This window comes from Metopolophium dirhodum, chromosome 1, assembly GCF_019925205.1.
Source record: "Metopolophium dirhodum isolate CAU chromosome 1, ASM1992520v1, whole genome shotgun sequence".
Classification (NCBI taxonomy): Eukaryota; Metazoa; Arthropoda; class Insecta; order Hemiptera; family Aphididae; genus Metopolophium; species Metopolophium dirhodum.
The window spans coordinates 7,296,958-7,321,803 of record NC_083560.1 but is presented as its reverse complement, the minus strand read 5'-3'; the positions used below and the strand labels follow the sequence as shown (position 1 = coordinate 7,321,803).

Sequence of the window (24,846 nt, the reverse complement as noted above, 5' to 3'; positions counted from 1 at the left end):
AAAGATCGTACATAGCTTTGCTCCGACTTTGCCTGGTATTGACAACGGTCAAGTGTCCAATATCTAACCTCCCAAACGGTCTTACAAGAGAAAATCTACGCCAAAAAAATTAAGAAATTAAAAAATTAAAAATAAATATAAAATAACACGTCGTCCACGATTCTTTCGAGTTATAATTTTTTTTTATAAGCATTTCAAGTTCAAATATTGACAAAATACGTAAAAATGACGAAAATTCGCAAATATTAAGTTAGAAATTCATAAACATTTTTTTTTTAATCTAAATTTTTAAAATGTAATACAATATTCCTCACAAGTTTTTCTACACTTATCAAAAAAAAATTTCTATAAGAGATTCAAATTATTATTTGCTTATATTTACTTGATTTCTCTAGTAACGGTTTTCTTATTTTCTTGTAATTAAAAAACGAATGACTCTGGAAATAATGTATAATAATATATAATGACGTATAGAAATATTATATAAGTACTTGACGACGATAAATTAATAAATTATTTAGTTATAAATTGTTATTAATATTGTTGTTAATTTGCTATTAATCAATAGTCAGTAAACGTTTTTTTGGTAGGTATCAGATTACGGTAGGTAGCATATTAGACGAGTACCGATATTTTTGAAATCTGTTTGTGGGTCATAAAATTATAGACTCTTGGATCATCAATCTCCCGCAGACAGAATTCTAAAATATATACAGAGTGCTGAGTAATATAGGTGACTGAGTTATAGAGTGTATCCAATTTCTAGGACACACAGTATATTACAATTCAATTTATTAGTTTTTTACTTTTATATATTTATATAAAATTAAGTTTTTTTTTATAATATTCAGAATAAAGGCTTCAATAGCTAGGTAATTAGTCTGTGGTTGTGGTTAAATTATTATTAATGGATAATTAAGTTATAAATTAAGATTACATAGTTATGGGATAAGTGGTTTTTACAGTATTATATATTTACATTAAATTTGTTAGTTATGTAGTTTTATCTTAATATTAAATTTTTGTGTCTAAGCCGATGTACCTCATACTCTGATGGACAAAGTGAATATAGAAGGTTAGGTTGGTTCAAATTTAACACCTGTATACAGTGACCCACTTGTAAACTACTGTACAGCAGAGCGACATCCTCTTACCAACTTTTTTATTTTCATTTTTGTGTCTGTGTACACGATAAATAGTCGAAATAATGTTTCGATTTTAACTTCAGTACTTGTTCGATGGGAAAGTGAATATTGTTGGTGCATTGAGGAGATCAAAATTCAAAATTCTCAATAGTTTTCAAAAGCGACAGGAAAAACAACATAACAATTAAGGGAAATCGGGAATTTTTACGCAAAATAGGTTTTTCACAAAATCGATTTTGGTTTTTGTTGTAACTGTAAAGCAAATTAATGTATATTTATGACATTTTTACTGGTCGTTTATATTTGAATTTTCTATACACGATAACATTTTCAAAATATATTGATTTGTTTGGAACTGTTTAGGAACATTTTCTGTTTTCCAATTTTATTAGTCTTTTTTTCTATGAATGTCAATAAAACTTTATTTGTTGGGTAAATGAGCTTGAACATTTAATGAAAGGCTCCTACTATATCGTTACAATGACATTTGAAAAATGTTAAAATCCCTTAGTCATAGTCTTTATTTATAAGCATTTAAAGATCAAATCTTGACAAAATACAGAATATTAACGAAAATTAAAAAGTTATTTTAAATTAAGAATTCATAAAAAATTTTTCTTTTTAAATCTAAGATTTGAAATTATTCATAAGTTTGTGTATCTTTATTAACCAAAAAAATGTCTACAAGCAATTCAAATTAAATTTTTACGAGCCTTTGAAATTCATATTATTACAATATTGGATAATCACTCGATTGCTCATGTAGCGGTTTTGTTATTTTATTGTTATTCAAAAACGAATAACTTTACATACATGACAATTTTACTGAATAATTTGTAAAATTTGTATTAGCATTTTCTATACACCATAACATTTTGAAAATATGTTGACTCAATTTGGGCAGCTCCTGATATAATTTTACAATAGCAGTTGAAAAATATTAAAAAAGCATTGCTACAACTATTTTTAATAAGGATTTAAAGTTCGAATTTTGAGAAAATTTTCAAATTTCAAATTTAATAATTATTTTGAGGTTAAAAATGTATAAAATGCACAACTTTTGTAGCTATAAGGATTGAAAATTTAAAACAAGGATCTACGTAAATAGATAAATATATAAATTACTTTATTCACAATAATATTATCAAATATACTTAGTAACACGAACTACTACACAATAGTTCGTGCCTAGTACTATCATAGGCTGACTGACAGTCTTCGCTCAGAATCGTTTTTCTTATACAATAATATCATATCATTGAATTCAAATTTAATACCATCCATTATAGTGACCCACTTTTAACGTACTGTACAGCAGAGCTACACCCGCTTGCCTATCTTTTTACTATTATATCCGTGCCCAAACAGATATATTACAATATTGGATACAATAATAAGTAACAACAATTGTTAACTTAAGTTGAATTTAGTTTAGAATTTGTTGAAAAAATTACTCGTAAAAATTAAATTTTGTAATTAGAAAAAAACTTTTTATTCATAAATTGTTTAGGAAAAAATACTCTATCCAAATATGTAAAAACAATTGATCTTACCATTTAAAAAAAAAATTAGATGTATTGCGCATGGTCGTATCGAAAATGTTAAAAATTTGAAATTTATCTGAATATGTGTATTTAAGTACTATCTGTCATTCAATGTTGTTTAACAAAAAAATTTAACTGATCTAACAAATTGTAAAAAGAAATGAGATTGCAAACATTTTAAACTTTTAATATATTACTTAAAATATATCATTATTTTTATTTTTATTCTGACTTAAAAATGTACTACCTAACCCAACCTATTTTGTATTTATTATATTTATTTTATTTATTTAGTATTTAGAATTATGTGTTTCAAAAAATGTCTATCCCCTCCCTTATACAAATGCATAATTACGCCACTATTATGTGATATAAATTCGAAAAAAATATTGGATTATAAAACGTATGAAAATGGAATGTAAAATAATATTTTTTTTTAACAATTATTGGATTAAAAAATGTATTAAAATTAAATATAATATGAATAATATAAAACAAGCAGTCCTGACTGATTCAACCTAGCCTAAGCTATTATAGTAGATATATATAGCGACTTGAAATTTGGAATAGTGATTCCTTATAATTCTCTAGATTTGCAATTACAATTTTTTTTATACATGTATTTCAATGAGTTAATTAAAACAATGGTACAAAAACATTTGCGGAAATTATTATTTTATGTTTGTATGTTTATTTATAAGTCAATGTTTTTAAGTTTATATGCATACGCACAACAGTATTTTACTGCCACGCTTATAGAGAGTTTTGATTTTTTATTTCTTTACGTATTATAAAACTTTCTAACAGAGACTCCCTCCCCATAACTAGCCTGCACCATCATCATTCCTTTGATTGATCTTTCCCATCCTCGCTGTTGTCGTCATGCGTAGAATAGTTTGCCAGTCAATCATCAGGTGAGTGCATAAATGGTTGCCTATCTAGTGTAATATTAGGCGTAAGATATAATATAATCGTATAAGAAAAACAATTTTTAGCGAAAACGGTCAGTCACAGCCTATGTATATCATAACATTTGATGATATTAAGGTGAATAAAGTAATTTATATACAACCCATTTACGTGGAAACTTGTTTTAAATTTTCAATCCTTAACTATAAAGGTTGAACATTTTATACATTTTTAACTACAAAATAATTATAAAATTTTATACTCAAATACTTTTACTATTACTCAAATACTTTTTAAAAGTATTTTATACAATACTCTTGTTAAGCAAACAAATTGTATTAGTGCTCACTGTAATACAAATAATACATTTCATAATCAATGATTGTATTCCACAGATTAACAGTCAGTATAAGAATGTATTATTTACTGTTCGACTGGTGTAAAAACTAACATATTATTATATATTATATATATACTATATACCAGAGGTTATCATCCTTTTAATATATTTAAATTTGGTGAGATTATTTACGACCGATTATTTATTTTATTAGTACTAGGGTACTCTTGCCACAAATATTTTTTAGTTTCATGTGAGTGTTTTTGTATTAATAAAACAACAATAATTTATTCATGTGTGATTAACCCTGAAAACTACATTTTTATTTGTTGTGCTGTCTCGGTAAACTTAGGTATACAGACTTCAGGCTTCAGAACAATAAAAAAAAATCAATTCTACACGGCAGAAAAATATATTATTACCTATTTATAATTATATTTCATTTTCATAAATTTTAATAACATTTTTCATCATTACGCGGAAGGATCATCCGGAAGGATCACCTTTATAAAAAGAATGGAATGCATTATTATTAACATTAAATATTATTTATAATTTACTTAAATTATAAATTATTTTTATAATTTGTTATAATTATTACTGTTTCACTATGTATTATTAAGTTCATCATATAGATTAACAGTAGGTGTAAGAATATAATATAACTGTTCGACTGGTGTAAAAAATAACATATTATTATATTATATATACTATATACAAGCGGTTCTCATCCTTTTAATATATTTCAAATTTGGTGAGATAATTTACGACCGATTATTTATTTATTTTTTGGTACATTTTTAAGACAGAAAAAAAATAGAAATAATGCAATCTCATTTCTTTCTCATTTCTTCTTTCTGTTGGGCTGTTCGTGCTATTCGGCAATAGTCTGAGACAATTTTATAATATGTGGTTCGTAGGTATAGAGTACTAGAGTACTCTTACCACAAATATTTTTTTAGTTTTTGAACAAGTGAAGTACGAAAATCTGTGAGTCTTTTTGTACTAATAAAAGAACAATAATTTACCTGTGTGTTTTTATGCGATTTAACCCTGAAAACTACATTTTTATTTGTTGTGGTGTCCGAGTAAACTTAGGTATACGAGTTAGATTTTTTTGTTAAACAACGGTAATTGTTTAGTATCTACCTGGGTATATTTTTGTCTTTCAGACGAGAGTACGAGACAGTGTTTTCTCGAGTGTGCATATTTACATGTTTAAATGCAAAAGCGACCCACAATAATTGAATTCAATTCGGTCAGTTCCCTACCATCATAGTACCATATAATAGTATCATAGTTGTATCATAGTACTACCCTACAGCTAATGGCCTCAGCTGTCTGGCTTACAACCAATAAAAATAAAACAATCCCACACGGCAGAAAAATATATTATTACCTATATTTAAGTATATTTCATTTTCATAAATTTTAATATAATTTTTTATCATTCCGCGGAAGGCTCATAAAAAAGATTATTTGTTCAAGAGGTACATGACAATTTTCAAACTGTGTAGGTGGTAAGCGAATATTTAAAGTATGAGAATCGCTGGTATATTATATAGTATTATATAATATGTTAGTTTTTACACTAGTCGAACAGTAACATTACATTCTCACACCGACCGTTAATCTATGGAATTAACTAAAATATCTAAACTTATAGTATTTATATTATTTGGAAAAATTATTGAATTATAAAATTTATGAAAATAAAATGTATTATTTTATCTATGTGTATTACAGTGACACATTATTGTATAAAAATACTTTTAAAAAGTAATTGAATACCTATCATGCAGTATACCTAGTATTTAATAAACTGTTATAAATTATTATTTAAAATATTCCTCAAAATATAATGATTTGATGTATTTCAAATTAACGTATTAAATACTATTTATTTTTATCAATTACATAGTACCTACATTTTACTAACCAACATATATTATGGGCATTTTGAGAATATATTTCATTTTCATACATTTTAAAATTGAATGGTTTTAAAAAAAATTATATTCTGTTGCACCTGGCAGGAATTTGTCAAGGGGAGGGCAAAATATATTCCTTTTTACATTTTTTGTCTCACTATCCTATTAGTTAAAAAGTATTTTTGTGAGATATTTTCTTTCGGATAAACAAGGAATGTATAAATATTTATGAATAATACGTACATAGTTAGTTAAATCTTAATTTTAATTTTAAATTATCAAATACATTATTTTTTAATAGATAAAATGATAACGTTGGTTTTATAATTTTAGGTAATTTATAAAATTAAATATTTCTATTATAGTCATTGATACCACAAACTTAAAAAAATTAGTAGGTACTTAGATTTTAATATCCGACATATTATGGGTTTTTTTTATTATCAAAAATCCGCACCATCCGTCTTTGAAAGCATGTATCAAATGCTATTTGTGCATAGTTTCTATACTGATCGAACAGTAATCTTACATACTTACACCGACCGTTTATCTGTGGCAAGGGTGTAATTAAGGGTGGGTTAGGGTACATAGATCCCCCAGAACTTTTATAAAATATGTATACAAGAAAATTAGACTTTCTTTTATAAACCATGTAAGTACCTTCATTATATTATAATACAAACAAAATAAATTTTGATTTTTGATTTAACGAGTTAATAATGATTGCGAAATAACAAATTGCACATTCAGAGGGTATGTGACATAAAGTTATACATAAGTATAAATATCTTATTTCTAAAACAAATAAAACTTGGACATTAAAAAAAAAAAAATTAACACATTTTTGACGTAATCAAAATATTATTTATTTACACCTCGTAATCAGTATAATGACTATCTTATTCTAACGTACCTATGTAGTTAAGCAGCGCCGTAGCTAAACGCTAAAGAGGGCTTAACAAGCACCTTGAATGCTCTACCATGATTATAGTATTCAGTATTGTATATTATATTATTATGACGATGTAACTACCAGTTACCTACTCAATTCTATAAATTACAGCAAACGCTAAATAAATTTTATAACCATGATACAACAAGTACAACTAGTTCTTAATGATAGACAATAATTATTGTTTAGTTATTTTGTATTTATTTATTAGTTATAGATTCTGAGTAAAATCGGGAATATTTACGCAAAATCGATTTTTGTTTTTGGCACAATTTTTTTTATATGCAATTAAACTCTTAAGTTCTAAAACAAGGTTCCACGTAAATATGTTATATATAAATTACTTTATTCACAATAATATCATCAAATATACTTGGTAATATCATAGGCTGACTGACCGTTTTCTCTCAAAATCGTTTTTCTTATACAATGATAATATATAATTGAATTCAAATTTAACACCATCCATAATAAAACAACATAAAAATTAAGGAAAAACAGTAATTTTTACGCAAAATAGGTTTTCCACAAAACGATTTTGGTTTTTGGTGTAACTCTACGATAAAATTTTCAAAATATTTTAATTTGTTTTGAACTGTTTAGGAACTTTTTTTTTCCATGAATGTCGATAAAACTTTATTTGTTGGGCAAAAAAGCTTGAAAATTTAATACAAGGCTCCTACTATATTGTTACAAGGACGTTTGAAAAATATTAAAAATCCTAAGTTTTTATTTATACGCATTTAAGTTCAAATCTTGACAAAATACATGAAATTCACGAAAATTAGCAAACTATTTTAATTAAGAATTCATAAAAATGTTTCTTTTTAAATCTATGATTTGAAATTGTAATACAAGATTATTCATAAGTTTTTCTATCTGTTTCAATCAAAAAATGGTCTACAAGCAAATTTAATTTAATTTTTATGAACGTTTGAAATTCATATTTTCACAATGTTGGATAATCACTCGACTTCTCATGTGGCGGTTTTGTTATTTTATTGTTATTCAAAAACGAATAACTGTAGATACATGAAAATTTTACTTAATGTTTATATTTTCATTTTCTATACACCATACAAATTTGAAAATATTTTGATTGTTTTTGAGCTGTTTACGGACATTGTCGGTTTTCAATTTTTTAGTTTTTTTTTTCCATAAATATCAGTAAAATTTCATTTGTTGGGTAAAAAAGCGTGAATAATGCAAGGCTTCTATTATATTGTTACAATAGCAGTTAAGAATATTAAAAATATATAAGAACAAATTTATTAAAAGCATTTAATGTTCAAATTTTGACAAAATGTATCAAATTTAAAATGTAATAATTATTTTGTAGTTAAATATTTATAAAATGTTGAACTTTTATATTTAAGGATTGAAAACTTAAAACAAGGTTCCACGTAAATAGGTAAATATATAAATTACTTTATTTACAATAATCTCATCAAATATACTTGTTGTGTGAAAAAGCTTGAAAATGTAATATAATGTTCCTAAGTTGTTAAAATAGCAGTTGGATAAATATTACAGATCTATAAGCACGATTTTTTTTCTAAGTATTTAAAGTTCAAATGTTGACAACATTTATTATGAAAATTTTCGATTTATTGTAATTAAAAATTATTAAATTTTTAAATTTTATTGTAGTTATAAGGTTTAAAAATGTAAAACAAGGATTCTATTAAATAGTTTATACTGTATTCAAAAAATATAAAAATATAAAACTCAATTATTTTTTACACACATTTTAAGTTCAAATTTGGACAAAATTACATTTTATGCCCGAGAATAACAATTTTTGTTATTTTGTTGTATTTTAAAAATTGTATTCGTGGGTACATGACACTTTTAGAGTATATTATTATATTGTATACATAGAATGAAATTTTGAAATGTAATTTTTTTTTTTAAATTATTTAACTCACTGTTGTACTAATGCCTTATAGTTAAATAAATTACTTTAATCACAATAATATCATCAAATATACTTAGTAAAATTATGGGCTGACTGACCGTCTTCGCTCAGAGTCGTTTTTTGTATACAATGATTTTATATAATTGAATTCGAATTTAACACCATCAGCTATTACATAGTGACCCACTTGTAATTAGTTACTGTACAGTAGCGCGACACCCACGTACCCGCTTTATTTCTTGTATTTGTAGGTGGGTAGTATAAAAAAAAGAAATTATTAGGTAGTTATAAAATTGTGTATCAGGGTTGGCGAGTGGGTTGTTAAATTCAATATTAGTAATTTTGCAAATTATCTTGCAAAGACTGTATGTACTACACGTTTACGTATAGATTTTAATAGTGGGCATAAAGTCATAGACTGATAGCCGTATAACCCAATATAACTTCGGTCTGTGAACAGAAAACCATATTTTGATTTTTATCTGTTTATTGATATTCGAATAAAGGCGTGTGAATATTGTAATGTTATGTACATTCGAGCGTTCGTGTTTTTTTCTTCGAATTTAAAGATTATCGACTGGAGACGGCGCCATATGGTAAGAGATGTGACCATGATAATATAATATAATAGGTAGTGTAATAAATGAAGTCTCTTTCGAAATCGCGTCGTTATAATATGGACCCTACAGCCGGTACAGACGGGTCGACAGAATTATTTTAAAAGCCATTTATTAAAAAATAGTTGTTTGAATTCCACAGAAGTGAAAAAAAAACCTGTACCCGAAAAAAAAAATACATATATATCCCTCACAAATATTTCCAATATATGTCTTACAAAGAGCACTCGAGACGACTCGGTCATATATATATAGGTATATATATGTACATTATAGTTTATTGTTACAACCCTCGCCAGCACACACACACACACACACACACACACACACACACACCTACACCCACAGATATATTATACAATGTAGCCGGTGCCCGTTTTGTTGTTATAATACAAAAAGGAACATTCCTAACCGTGAGTGCAGGCGACATTATATTATTATCGTACTCGGTTTTATATGCGAAGGTCACAGAGTTGTGCGAGGGGTGAAAATATACAATTTCAGTGGTTCGTAACGTGGTGTTATTTGTATGAAAATAAATTCTGATACAACAATATATTTGTATAATATACCCTTCAGACTAAAGAATCTTCTTTCAATATAGTGATGCAGTGTTTCGTGTACGACGCGATCGCATTACTTCGCCCACCACGACGTCCGACAAATAAGTCCTAGCATTAAAAATATATACTGGGCCCACCCTAAATCGGTAGACAACTTCAAAAAATCGTATGGTATTAAAGAGCGGTTGTCGTTTGGGCGACGGTAATAATTTTTACCTATAAATTAATAGTCCGTTTGGGCGAGTATCATATGTACCGTTTGGGTGACTAGAATTATTTTTACCTGCTCTAGGTAAAAACCTAGATACGGATAATGTCGTTGCTAATCATTATTAATCGCTATAATTGAAAAACAATATGATTAGGTACGATTCAGACATGCTGTACAAGTTGTATACCTAAATAATAAGTAATAACGCAACAGTGTCCTAAGTGATGTGTTGTTACCTATGTAATAAACTTTGATGTGGTACGTCGTAAAAGTTGTTAAAAATGATAAAAAGTGTAAAAACTAAAAGTTAATAATCAATATCTATATTTATATTATTCAAAATGGATTTAAGCATTGAACATATTTTAACGACAAAAAGAGGAAAAATATGTATAGTTATCGAACAATACAAGTACACGGAATCAAATAAATTATGTAAATCTAAAAATGTCTTTAGAGACAGAACATTTTCGTACTGTCCTAAGTTTTTCTGTCAATTTTATACATTACATGTATATACTTACAATTATTATATACCAGTAACTGTGTATTTTTAACATCAAAATCAAAAAACAATTATTTGACATTGTTATAATTATGTGACAGGTTGTTTTAATTATCATTTTTTTACTTTATATCACTATAATAATAATATAACTACCTATACCTTTAGTTGAATAAACCCTCACCCAAACGGTATACATCTATTCGCCCAAACGGACTATAATTTGGGTCGATTCGCCCAAACGGTCTACGCCCGTATAAAATACTCGGCCGAAATCTCAGATAATTGTGTGCCAGATATCCTATAGACATTAAATTCAGAACCTTATCGACTATCGTTCATATACGGTAAACGGACACTTTGTACGATCTATTGTTTGAGTTGCATAGGTGAAAATAAATTGATGAAAATCGATCGCGGACACTTATACATTTTAGTGTATTATAATGTGTAATGTCTTATGTCTTATGTGTAGGTTTATACTGCACGTTTTAATTATTATTGTTAATTGAAACAATTAACTCATACCATTGGATACCCTATAATAAAACTGTATTGTTTCTCAATTATAATTTGATACGTTGTGCATACGTTAAGAATTCACGAAGTCTGTACACAACGCGCATTTATTATCATAACTATTATTACTATCATTATTATTATTATTGATGTCTGTTAACTACATGTGTTTTGTAATAAAAATTATGTGATATGTATACATTTATTCTACCTCAAATATTACAAACTATTCGCTATATACATTTTATTACTATCTGAAATAGTACAAATTGTCCACGGTGACCGTACAAAGTGTCCTACAACCTTCATATACACAATACACCAAACTAGATAGACTATTTAATTTTTTGACGTCATTTGGGGAAATTGCGGTCACCGTGACCCACACAACAACAGGTAGGTAGTCGCTCAGTACGGCAATGAAAAATTAAATCCAACAACGTAAACATGTTTACGCAAAACAAACGAAAATGTATTAAAAAGTAAGTATTAAAGCAAAAATACCTGTTATGAGATTTAAAGGGAACACCGAACAACATTTTGGAGTCAACTAATATTAATCTGGGTTTTGTATAATTCTACTTAATATACAGCTTGTTATAAAAAATACGACTTTTTTATTACATTTTTTAAATAATTGTACCTAGCTCTTTTGATATTAAATATTTCAAAAAATTCCTATGTAGTCTCCTAAATATTGTTTTTTATAATATATTAAATACATAGTATGTATTCTTAACAATTTTTATCTGCTATTGTAACAATATATCAACAATATAAGCCTTGTATTAAATTTTCACAATATTTGACACAACGAATACAATTTTATTGACAAATCGAGTAATCAAAATATTTTGAAAATGTTATCATGTATAGGCATTGATGAAATAAACATAATTATAATGTAAATTTCAAGTATAAACAGTTATTCAGTTTTGAATTATAACAAAATAAGACAATCGTCCCATGAGAAATCGAGTGAACATCCAATGTTATAAAAATATGAACTTCACAATATATTATGCTCGTAAAAATTTAATTTGACTTTCCGGTTGAGATTTTTTTTGATAAAGGTAGACTTGTGAGGAATATTGTATTACATTTTCAAATCATAGATTTAATAAGAAAAATTTTTATGAATTTCTAACTCAAAATAATTTGCACAATATCGTGATTAATACATTGTCAAAATTCGAACTTTTAATATTTATGGAAAAAATAAATTTTTGGCTATGTACTTTTAATATTTTTCAACTGACATTGTAACGATATAATAGGACCCTCGTGTTAAATTTTCAAGCTTTTGGCCCTCATAAATTTAATGGCATTTACAGAAAAAAAACTATAAAAATTGGAGTATAAAATGCCCGTAAACAGCTTAAAACTAGCCAAAATATTTAGAAAATTGTATGGTGTATAGAAATAATGGTAATAGAAACATTCAGTGAAAATTGCATGTACCTATGGAAACTCATTTATTTTAGAGTTAGGTACGCCAAATTCGGTTTTGTCGAAAAAATTTAAATTTTGACCTCCCCAATGCACGAATAAGATTCACTTTCTCATCAAACAATATAATAAAATTGAAGCATTATTTAGACTACTTATCGTGTACACAGACACAAATAAAAAACATAAAAATAAAAATATTCAACATACATCATTGTAAAGTCAAAACATTTATCCCTCCGCTCAGAATATAAAATGATAATATATTGATATTAAAATAATTGTATGATTTTTATATTATTGCACCATAACGGTTTAATCGTGTTTTGGTTTTTATTTTTTTCGACCTTATAGTTTCAATTTTAAATAAGTACCTGCTATACCTACTACTTTTACATTTTTACGATTTCGTAATATTGCTATATTATTTTATATTTTGATTAGTTAGGTTTGATTCTATATTGCTTTTACATATTAAATAATTTATTACCTAGATAATATTATGAAGGATAAAATAGATATATTATGTCTTTTGTTGAATTTTAACTTTTAATTGTTTATTTTTTAAATTTAAAATCGATAATTAATTATATCAAAATAATAATCGTTATAAATAGGTCATTTTTATATATATAACGATTTTAATATTTTTCATTCAAAACTAATTCTAAATATCATTACGTTATATGCAAATCATGCAATCAGATACCTACATTTATTACTTTAAGGTTTTGTTCGTTTTTATAATACATATAATAAACATAACTAACAGAATAAAATATTTTTGAATATCCATAATATGCAGACTAAGAACTTAACTTATTAAAACATTGTAATAAAAAAGGCATGATTAAAAATGGAATTTGTTTTTATTAAGGTAGGTAATTTAAATATCAAATAAATTTATTACAAGATAAGATAAAATTAATTGCTCAAAATTTTAAATCGCGAATCGTGATCGGAATCAGTAGGTACAGTAGGTACATAATATTATGAGATATGAGTTTGGTGACACAGTACACTCCATACCCTTAAATATAATCTGAACCAAAACCAAACTACTAAACTTAATCCAAAAATGTTTAAATATGGATATTATTAATATACTTTTTTTAAGAATTAATAAATCAAACATTCGTATAAACATAAACATTCGTATTTCCTGTAAACGAAATTACATAACTCATATAGTTATATCACTCTCGCTCAGGCATTATAATCATATTATATTATAGACGCGTCACATACCCGCGCGCGTACGTCATACCTAGATTATACCTAGATAATACCTACATTATAGGTATACACAGGGGCGGATTTAACCATAGGCCACAAAGGCACGTGCCTAGGGCGCAATATTTTTTGTGGCCCAATTTTTTAGTTAATTTTTACTTTTTAGTTTTTCATAATTTCATAATTATATTTACCTAAATTTATATTTTATATCAATTTTTTTTTTGTATACAACTTGCATGAAACTGGAGAATGGCTCACGAAATCGCGTCCCAGTAACGTTTTAATTTATAAGCTATAATAACCTTGCCGTTTGATTTTAATCGCCGCCACCGCCAGAGGTCCGACATCGACACTCGACGAGGCAGTTGCCGACGTTGCCGATGTTAATGCACGGGAGGTGGTATACGGGTGTACGACTTAAACACATACAATATTGTGAATGGCGCATGCGCAAAACGCCAGCCAAGGCTGTCAAATATGCAACTGCCTCGGGCCACTGGGTATATTGTATATGTATAGCCGCTCGACAAGCTAGGTGGGGGGGGGGGGACAGCTCGCACAGTGCTTAGCAAGCAAACTATTTGATATTAACTGGAATGACCCGCCTCACCCCGCCACACCCGGCACCACAATAAGTGTGCGCTGGCTCGCGGCTACCCGACTAGTCTGTTCTTAGAATATAGGAATGAATTCTGGAAATCAGATGTCTTGATAAAGTATTTAATAATAATAATAATAAACATTGCGACGACGCGCGACGCTGGCACTGTCGCCCGTCCCCTGCATATGTGTACAAAATACGTACCTATGCAAAATTGTATTAATATTTATATTTTGTTTAGTTGGTATGTATAAATATAAAAATACCTAAATACAATTTTTATAGTTTTATACCTATCTTTCTCAACAACAACGACTTAAGACAGCGACGTCGTTAAATAATAATTATTGTATTAGTAATCAACGTGTTCTTCACGGGAATCACGAAAAAAAAACCAAAAGAAAAAAAACCACGAAAAAAACCAAAAGAAAAAAAACCATGAAAATAAAAACCAAATTTTTATATTTTGCTATATTATGTCATATTTCATTAGACATAAGTTTTAATTTTCTAATTAAAAATTTTGATCAATAATCCAACTGCCCAGGTGTTGTATCTGTTGAGTACTATCGTCAGTGGTGTATATAGGGGGTGGGCCTAGTGGGCTGCAGGTGTCACTACAGGTGTCATATTGGTATGGTGGTAGAAATGATTAAATTTACTCGGATAAAACCATGTCAAAGGCCACTTCATAACTGCTGGTTCACTTCACCCCGATCTACGATACCTACTTATATGACGGGCAAACATTTGTCATTCATAAGTCATAACAACTGAACTTCTTAACTAATAATTTACAATGAATTTGGGTTATTTAACCCACTAATTTTACCGGCCGAATTCCGCGGTTTAACCCTAGATCAGCTATTGTAATATGGGCTCTAAGTACTATAAACGTGTTTAGCCATAGGCACACCAGCCAACTAGTTTTTAAGTTGACAACACCTGTTCCTCCATGAATCGGTACATAAATAATAATAACATTAGAATAATATTACATTACGCTTATCCACCGAGATAGATAAGATAATAATATACTTAATAAAATAATTTAAATTAATTAATAATAATTATAAACGAAAATAATCTGAACTACTCGTCCATCGTATGTAAAAATGAAATGTTTTGCCCGTCGATGGTGGGCGAAGCCGGATTCGGGACGGCTCGTTTTTTCACATATCATTGTGGGAATGGCGAGTCCGCGCTTCAGTATAATATCTTAATGCGCATGTCTGTGATGATAACGCGGCTTGTCGCCACCACTTACGTTCGGCAACATCGACTCGCGCATTTAGTTTAGAAGTCAGTGCAGAAGTCTGTTCACCGACCACCGACTACGCTCACTCTTGTATTGTTCGTGTTAATGATTTTAGATTGAGTTCGTTTTTATATTTTATCGTATACGACCTCTGTCATATTTTACATTAATTGTGTTCCTCGTGTTAACTAACGATCTCGTACCATCGTTCTCTCTTCGCACCGCCCTTGAACGCAACGCACGCGATCGAACCGCCATTCTCAAGTCCGCGACTCGTCCGACGCACGCCCGTCCCGCGTTTATTTACGCGTCATTACGCGCCATTACGTGCCCTTTCAATTATTTACCATTCGGTACCGTTCTAATCGTTTGCCATTTTGTGACGTTGTAATAAACTGTTTCCGACGATTACGCGTCCGTGCCGAATTGAGTTTGTCATTCGTTCTAAATCCGCCTGACTAGTGTACTATCCTTCTGACGAGAAGTCAGCATCGTATTTGCCTAAGTGTAGTCTAATCGTCAGGTCAATCTCCCACACCTTGGCGCTTCAAGTACCTACCTAGTACCTATATTAAATTTCCAAACTACATTCAAAAAACAATTGCTTGCGATCGGTCGACTCGTCAACGTGTTTAAAATTTAATAATTTTAAACAGGTGACCGTAATCAAGACATCTATCTTCCAGGTAAGAATAACGATCAACAACAAAACAATTTCATAATTAATTTATCATTCGTTCCGTTGTCATCGAATTCCACACAGGTGACTAATAATATTTTTTATATCGTTTATACAGTTATAAATTTGGTCCTCAGAAATATGTCTAAAAAACCGTCAAGTCCATTATATGCCAATGTTTCTGGAGTAAAGTACAAGAGTGAAGAATTGACTACACATAATGAACCCACTTACTACAATACAGTAACAAATAGAATGCCACAACCTTCCCAAGGCATTTATAGCAATGTGAACTACCGTAAGAAATCCAACAACATATATTCGAACATTCCCGAAACAAGCAAACCGACTTATAAAAATACTCAATATCCATTATATGACAATCTAAAACCATTAGGTTTGTTATTATTTATTTATACATTTTTTAAATTTAATTTTGATTTTTTATTATATTTATTTAAAATAGGTAAAAATAACATACACAGCCGTCCATCTCCAGTAAGTTCTAGTTACTCTGAACTTCAAAATGCAGATAATTACGAAGATGATGCAAAAGATTTTGATAATTCTTCTTCTCAGGTGAATAGACATTAAGATAGATATCACTTTGTAATGGGGTTGGGAAACCTGTTATATTAGATAATTCATTGATGGTTTTCAGAGCCCTATGAATTATATTTTAACCGTAACTCGGGAGCTTCAGGAAAGATAGATCAAATATTAAGTTCTAGATGATTTGTTTTTATTATTACACAATACTTATTAAATACATACACAATACTCATTAAACACATACACAATGCTTATTACATCCTAAATACTTATTAACTACAGAAATATCGAAAGACTTATTAACTGTGTCGCCATCCGGAGTTCGTTGGCTTACGGGTAGCTGTACTGGTCCCAGAACTAACGAACTTAACATTGGGTGTCTCTTTTATATGCTAACAATTGTGTGTGTATATATGTGTACCCGGATAACTATACTGTGTGTATAAGCCTTCTTTCTTATTATTATTTATATCTATATTTATACTTAATAGTATATCATGTAACGGTGTCACACATATGTGATCCACTACAACTTCCATTAATTATTAGTATTTTAACTGTTACTTCTCTTAGGAATCTAAAATGTATGAATCTGTCTATGAGCCTATTAATGCTGTCTATCCGCCTAGTGAGTTATCATCTACATATTCAATGAGCTGTCTTTCACGGTCCATTAGTACTCGTGGATATGAAACCGAAGTTGATTCTTTAACTGATCTCCTTGTAAAAGCAATGTCTGTCAATGATGGTAAAAAAAGTTTGGACAGTCATGCTAGCTCTTTAGGATGTAAGTATTTTTTTATAATCTATAATATTATTATTTACATTTAAGAGTTAATAATTTCAATTATTAATAAAAATAATCATTTTATCATATATATTTAGGGAATTGTACTGAATGCAATAAAAAAGTAACGGAAGAAGGACTTGGGTGTAGAGCAATGGGTAATATTTATCATATAAAATGTTTTACCTGTAATCATTGTGGAGATCAATTGAAAGGAAAACCATTTTATCACATTGATAACAAACCATACTGCGAAAAGGATTATTTGGTAAGTATTAATTTGATTATAACCATAGACCTATAAAGATCTTTATACAGTCAAATTCGCTTATAACGATCTTCTAGGGACCTAGGGAATCTGATCGTTTTAACCGAACTTCGTTATATCCATATCATAAAAACTAACATGATTTTTTTGAAAAATTGATTTATTAAATATATTTTTTACTGTATAATTTTATTTAAGATTAGATATATTAACATTCAAGGTATTTATATAAATTTTAGTAAAAGTTCATATTATAATATATAGTATGTATATGTTTACGATTTGTTTGAAAAATAATCTATAATAGAAGTTTGTTTATAATTTGAATAAGATTTTTTAACATAATTAGAAGTATTATTTAATGCCATTGATACGTCTGGCGTATTTATGTCGCTGTTTACCGAAACAAAAGTACGCGCCTGGTCAATATAAAAATACATTTCCGAAATAGATGGTACTTTGAATACGATTTCTTCACTCCCTTCGTCTGCTTGTTCATTACTTTCATCATTATTTGCATTCAAAATTTACTTGACAATTTCTTCTTCATTGGGTTCTTTGTTGGTCAAAAGAGCATCATCAACCTCCGCAAAACTTTGTATGTTTTCTTTAGAAAAGCACTCGGCGTCCAAATTATTTTCACTTACTATTTCTGTTTTGTCGTTTACCGAAGACTTGAATCCAGCACGGTGGAAACTGTTTCTTATTGTAATATCGGACCATTCGGACCACTTATTGGAATATTTTTAGACCATTGTATTTTAAACCATTCCAAGAGAGCCTGATCGACGTCTTGATGTTCTCTACATTTTAAACTTTTATTTGATGTCACGTCTTTTTGAAAAACGCTTTTTATTTGGTCTTTGATTTCCATATGGTAGATAGTGTTGATTGACTGGGTCCTAGCTCTTGGCAAAGATCTTTATTAGAAACACCACTTTCTAAATGTTCAATTATTTTCAGCAATAGTGAAACAGCTTTTATTCGGCATTTTTAACTTATTCGGAATGTGTCTAAACAGATAGCAATCAAAACGGCGACTAAACGACTAAGAAACGTATACTGTATACAATACGGTCGTACAAGACACATTATCTGTTACAGATAAGATTAAGAATTAACGATTTGGACAAAATCAAATTTACTACACAATATACATAAATATTATTAATCGCTATAGGTGATTATAAAAACCAATTTTCGTTTTAAAATAACATCGCTATATCCGGATTATTGTTATAACCGATATTGTTATATATGAATAAAAGTACTATACATAACATATAAAACCAACTAAATACATCGCTTGGAATCGTTTTACCCAAAATATCGTTATATACGGCATCGTTATACACTAATTTGACTGTAGTTCTATATTATAACATGTACAGTTAACATTATATTAGTTATTACAGTTTTTAATATAATACTATACCATGTAATCTTGTAATATTTTATATTAATTTAACATTGAGTGATAACAAAACTTTCAAAACCTTTAAATAGGTACTTAAAAGTTAATTATTTTCAACAAATTGTTGTAAGAATCATTTTCGACTTGTTAAGTATGATAAATAACTGAACTAACATTTTTTTTTACTCTCTCCTAGTATAAATTATACGTATATACACTTGTATATAGATAAATTATACGGATATTTTTTAACAAAAAATTCTGTTAGATAATGTTTTCAAACTATTTTTATGAGTCAATTCAGCTATTTGGCTTTCACAATATTTTCAGTATTAATATAACAATTAGGTATTGCACACAAGGCACCTATGTTTTATACCTAAATAAACTGTTAATTATCATCAAATGTATGTATTGAAACAAATTAATAATTGTAATATAGTTATTTATACTATTTATAGTTATGTAATATAGTTATATTAACAAGATTTTCTGCATTTTTATCATGATAATTTTTTTCCTTAATGTTTTAAATTTTTCATTCTTTAATTTCATGAAAAATAATATTTTTTATTTACTGGTATTAATGTATTATTATTATTATTATATCTAAGTAGAATGTGTTGATGCTATTAAAATATAATAACTGAATTTGATAGCAATTAAAATAAATATTTTCACATTTACTTTGTATTATATTCAGGATACACTAAAAAAATGTTCAGTTTGTCAAATACCAATTTTGGATAGAATCCTGAGAGCCACAGGACGCTCATATCATCCACAGTGTTTCAGATGTATTGTATGCTCTACATTATTGAATGGTATACCCTTCACCATCGATGCAGCCAATCAAATTTATTGTATTGATGACTTTCACAAGTAAGGCATCTTGTATGCTATGCAGGCATAAATAATAAATAATCAAAATTATAATTATAACTGAACATTCAATAAGTGGGCTGTTAATTGGGTTGTTGATATTGTTTGATCAATAAAAGAAAAGTAGTAGTAAATAAGTTAAAGTGTTGTATTCTATGATAATTATTGATTATAATTTGAAAAATCAATATCATTTACTATTAATATTATTAAGATCAAAAAAACATAGATATGCTCGTATAAACTGGTTGTATAAAATATAGCTAATTAATATGTAATGTTTATTACAGTTGTTACTACTAGATTAAAATATTTGATGGTATGAATATTTTTCATATTGTCATCAATTTCTGTATGAAAATAAAATAGTTAAATAGTGCTTAATTGTGAAGATTTAAAATATTTATTACCGTTACATTAAAGTACATGCATATTATAAACATAAAAAAATATTTGATGTTACTATGAACACAATTTTTGTCGATAGGAAATTTGCTCCAAAATGCAGTGTATGCAGATTTCCTATTATACCAGAGGTTGGTCAAGATGAAACAATAAGATTTGTTGCATTGGACCGAAGCTTTCATGTGCAATGTTACAAATGTGAAGTCAGTTAAAAAAATATTTTACATTATTTTTGATTCAATTTTATTTTATTTTTCGTAAATTTGTTAACTTATTTTTCTAGGATTGCGATACTTTATTAGGATCAGAAGCTGAAGGTAGAGGATGTTATCCATTAGATGACCATGTATTATGCAAAAGTTGTAATGCTAAAAGAGTTCAAGCTTTAACATCAACCATGATTACCGAGCTTTAAGTAACGCTATACTTTATTCAAAATAAGCGCACTGGGTGGCGTACAAAAGCCAGTCAAATTCACGCATACTACTGTTACAGTAATACTTTTATGTTTTAAGATTGTTCCAATTGTTGATATTCTTTGCTTGTCTGGTATAACTAGAGACCGGATTTTTTTATGTTTTTACGTATCTTTACTGAGAGTATGCAGGTCTAATTGGATAAGCTTTCTCGACGATTCATTTACCTATGAACTGATATACAAATTTTTAGTGCATAAAAAAGAATATTTTTGCATATAAAATATTATTTTGATGAAATTATAGAGCACAGAAGCATCTTATTTTCAAGACTAAGCGCATATAAATCCGGTCTCTAATTATAATTGATAATAATTTTGTAATATCATGGGGTGCCACCATTGGGTGACTCCCCCTCAATCAAACCACATCCCATTTACTTATTGCAGTGGTTTTCAAACTGGGTGCCATAGTCTTTCAAAAAGTTCAACTATTCGTCCAAGAATAAAATTAAAAAATTATAATTAATAAAATTTTTTTAGCCCATCAAACACACATTTCTAATTAAATGTACTTACATAATTATAATTCAAAGCAATTTTCTTCATCTAATTATTTAGAGCAAAAAAAAAATCAGTGTGCCATGAAAATTTTTTGAGGAGCACAGTGTGCCGCGTTCAATAAAAGTTTGAAAACCACTGACTTATTGTATAACTTGTAAATACAGATTGTAAATATAAATTTTTGTTCAATAAAAAAAAAAAAAAAAAAATGTAATACAATTCTCAAATTTTAAATTATAATTAGTAATGAGTAGGTAATTATAATTATAATTACCTACTCATTACTCATATTTATATTAGTTTTAAAATAAAAACTATTTTTGAACGTTTAATAATCATATCGATAATATAATATATTTTATATTGGTGTATAAAAAAATATATTGTAACGTCACAGAATTTTAAACATTATTTTAATTATTATATATTCCCCCAAGCATACCTTTTAATATATTATTATCTACAACGTAAACAACTACGTTACACAACATCTGTCCTCCGACCTGTGTAGTGTCCAGCGACCTGTCGCCGAAGCTGCTGCCTATTGTCACCATAAGCGTAACGTTCGCGACCATCGCCGCGGATTGGCAGGTCATTTCCTAGCCATATTAAATTATTGTATTAAAATCCCATAATCATCTGTACTGCTGAACCCTCGCCTCAACAAGTTCACCGACGAGACCCAAGTCACAAGCTCGCCGGAGAAACAAACTCACTTTTCTGACAACCTCTGATAAAGCCAAATGTCGGAGTTCCAGCACAAAACCTCATGTACACCGATCGACATTTTACACATCAGACGTCTGACATTTTGCTGTTTGAAATTTCACTTCACGGCGGTCTTACAAACCAACCATGATGGGCTAAGACGACTTCGCGGGGCTGTCGGGTGCCCAAGAAAGCCACCCAACAACAATTTCCACGGTCCAGACTTGATGAAGATGAGCAATGCCATCCACGTGTGTGTTGGTGGCCAACCCGGTCAGCCTATCAATCCACAGTCAACACTCAACCAACATCGCAGTCGTCAGCAGTAATATTGGTATCATATTATTTTTTCCCGTTCCCCCGTATAAGCACGTAAATTAGGCGTCGCAGGAGTTTTTTTGTCCCATCCTTTACTTTTATTTATCAGCTGTCGCAAGCCCGCTCTAACAAGCTCATAACCACATTTATTAATTACCAAAAGATGCGTAGCACAACACAGTTACCCAGTGTGGGCATCCACGTGTTATGTGGTGTGCAGCCTCCTGTAGGCCGAGACCTTTGTTATTATTATATTTTAAAAGATAACTAAAATATGTCTTGCGACTAGCTAATTCTTAAATATTATCCTTTTTTTATACTTGCCATGTGCCACTAAAATTATTATTCACTAATGTGCCTATAAATTATTATGTTATTGTAAATTGCCATTTCATTATTCACTGAGGTGAAATTATTATATTATTATTAAATGTTATTATGTAAATGCCAATGCTACAAATTATCATTCTAAATCTATTTAAATTTTATTATTTTGCGAATCTTTGCACTTTGTAAAATACAAACCACATGATAACTCTAACCTACACTCTTATTATTTCATTATTAATTAGTAGTGTCACCTTTATTCTTTCTCATACTATTAATATTATGTTTTATTTTAAATCTTTGATTTTCATTAATCACTGCGTGTACTAAAACCTACAAGCTCCACCAACTTAAATCTTCAGATTTACACGCGGTGTGGCTTGTGGGTCACAAACTGAGTGTCCACCTCGGTTTGTAGGTGGTTTTTGTAGTCTTAAAAAGTTCCAAACTCTTACAATATTTAACATACTTATTGTTAATTTAATCAATTATATGTCTTAATGCATTATCTATTTATATTAGATTATTAACTAATGCATTTGAAGTGATAAATCTAACTACTATTATTTTTAAATTATTCTCACATTATTTATATCTGTTATATTCTAATATATACTAAAATATCATATGTAGCTTAGATAGTGATATAATAGCTATTTAAAATAAATATTCATTAACGTCAGACCAATTAGTGTTTTATATTTGTCATAAATATTAAGTTAGAAGCCTTGCATTAAATTGTCACGCTTTTTTACGAGACAAATAACATTTGATTGACAATTATAGAAAAAAACTTAAAAATATGAAAACTGACTATGTCCGTAAACAGCTCAAAAAGAGTCAAAATATTTTTAAAATTTTATGATGTATAATGAATATATGAACATTCAGTGAAATTTTCATGTTATTCGTTTTTGAATTACAACAAAATAACAAAATCGCTACATGAGAAATCGAGTGAATATCCAATCTTGTCAAAATATGAACTTCAAACGCTCATAAAAATGTAATTTGATTTGCTTGTAGAGTACTCACATAGTATATATAGGTACCATATTTTCAGAGTAAAACATTGTTTTTGAGCATAGTTTCATAGTCTTAAAACATCAATTTTTAAACATTTTTAGTTGATTACCTAAGTGTAAATTGCCCAATGGGTAACAACAAAGTTTTAAACATGTAGAGTTGTGCCTATTTTACACATTATTAAGTTATCACATCTTAAAATAGGATTCCGGTAATAATGTAAAAAATCAACTCAACAATATGCGTATATCAATGTAAATAGAAAACGACATAGGTAACTTAAAATATTGTTACAAGAATATTATTGTTATTGTCGTTTAAGATTGTTGATGTACACAAATATATAGAAGTTAAAGGTAAATAATAATAAGATCGGATATATATATATAATATAATAAGTATATACGATATTCAATATAAATTTATTGATATTCGATATAAATCAACGACTATCTATATGTATACCCGGCTACACTACAAAAGACATAATTTATACGCTATAGTCGAGGGCGTCCGCAGGTGTGGGGCAAGTAGGGGCAGTTGCCCCCCCTACCTTGGCTTTTTCTGGGTTGATTATCTTAATTATTATTGATGATTTTAATGTTCTAAAAAAACTTAAAAACGCCATAACAATTCTAAATAGTGCACTAAATTATTTTTAATATTTAAGATATAAATTTCAAAATAAATTCGGTATAAATTATAATATACATTTTAAACTTTTAAATGATTGTATAAAAGTTCTACAGTCAGATCTTATCATTTACTTATTTAATCTGAAAATTAACTATTTTTTTTCTATA

At 28.4% G+C, this 24,846-nt stretch overlaps 1 protein-coding gene across 1 annotated transcript; it reads left to right on the top strand.

The window, feature by feature from the left end:
• The first annotated feature begins 15,702 nt into the window (after positions 1 to 15,702).
• Positions 15,703 to 21,270, top strand: LOC132935503 (lipoma-preferred partner homolog). The gene is made up of 8 exons (XM_061002078.1): positions 15,703 to 16,384; positions 16,496 to 16,774; positions 16,844 to 16,956; positions 17,503 to 17,716; positions 17,815 to 17,984; positions 20,102 to 20,280; positions 20,768 to 20,888; positions 20,969 to 21,270. The coding sequence occupies exons 2-8, from the start codon at positions 16,519 to 16,521 to the stop codon at positions 21,098 to 21,100; spliced, it is 1,185 nt and encodes a 394-aa protein (XP_060858061.1). The 5' UTR covers positions 15,703 to 16,384; positions 16,496 to 16,518; the 3' UTR covers positions 21,101 to 21,270.
• The last annotated feature ends 3,576 nt before the right edge of the window (positions 21,271 to 24,846 follow it).

Coding starts and splice junctions, on each gene's coding strand:
- LOC132935503 (XM_061002078.1), top strand. CDS start 16,519: ATGTCTAAAAAACCGTCAAGTCCATTATATGCCAATGTTTCTGGAGTA. Junction 17,985..20,101: donor ACTGCGAAAAGGATTATTTG/GTAAGTATTAAT, acceptor TATTATATTCAG/GATACACTAAAAAAATGTTC. Junction 20,281..20,767: donor TGTATTGATGACTTTCACAA/GTAAGGCATCTT, acceptor TTTTGTCGATAG/GAAATTTGCTCCAAAATGCA.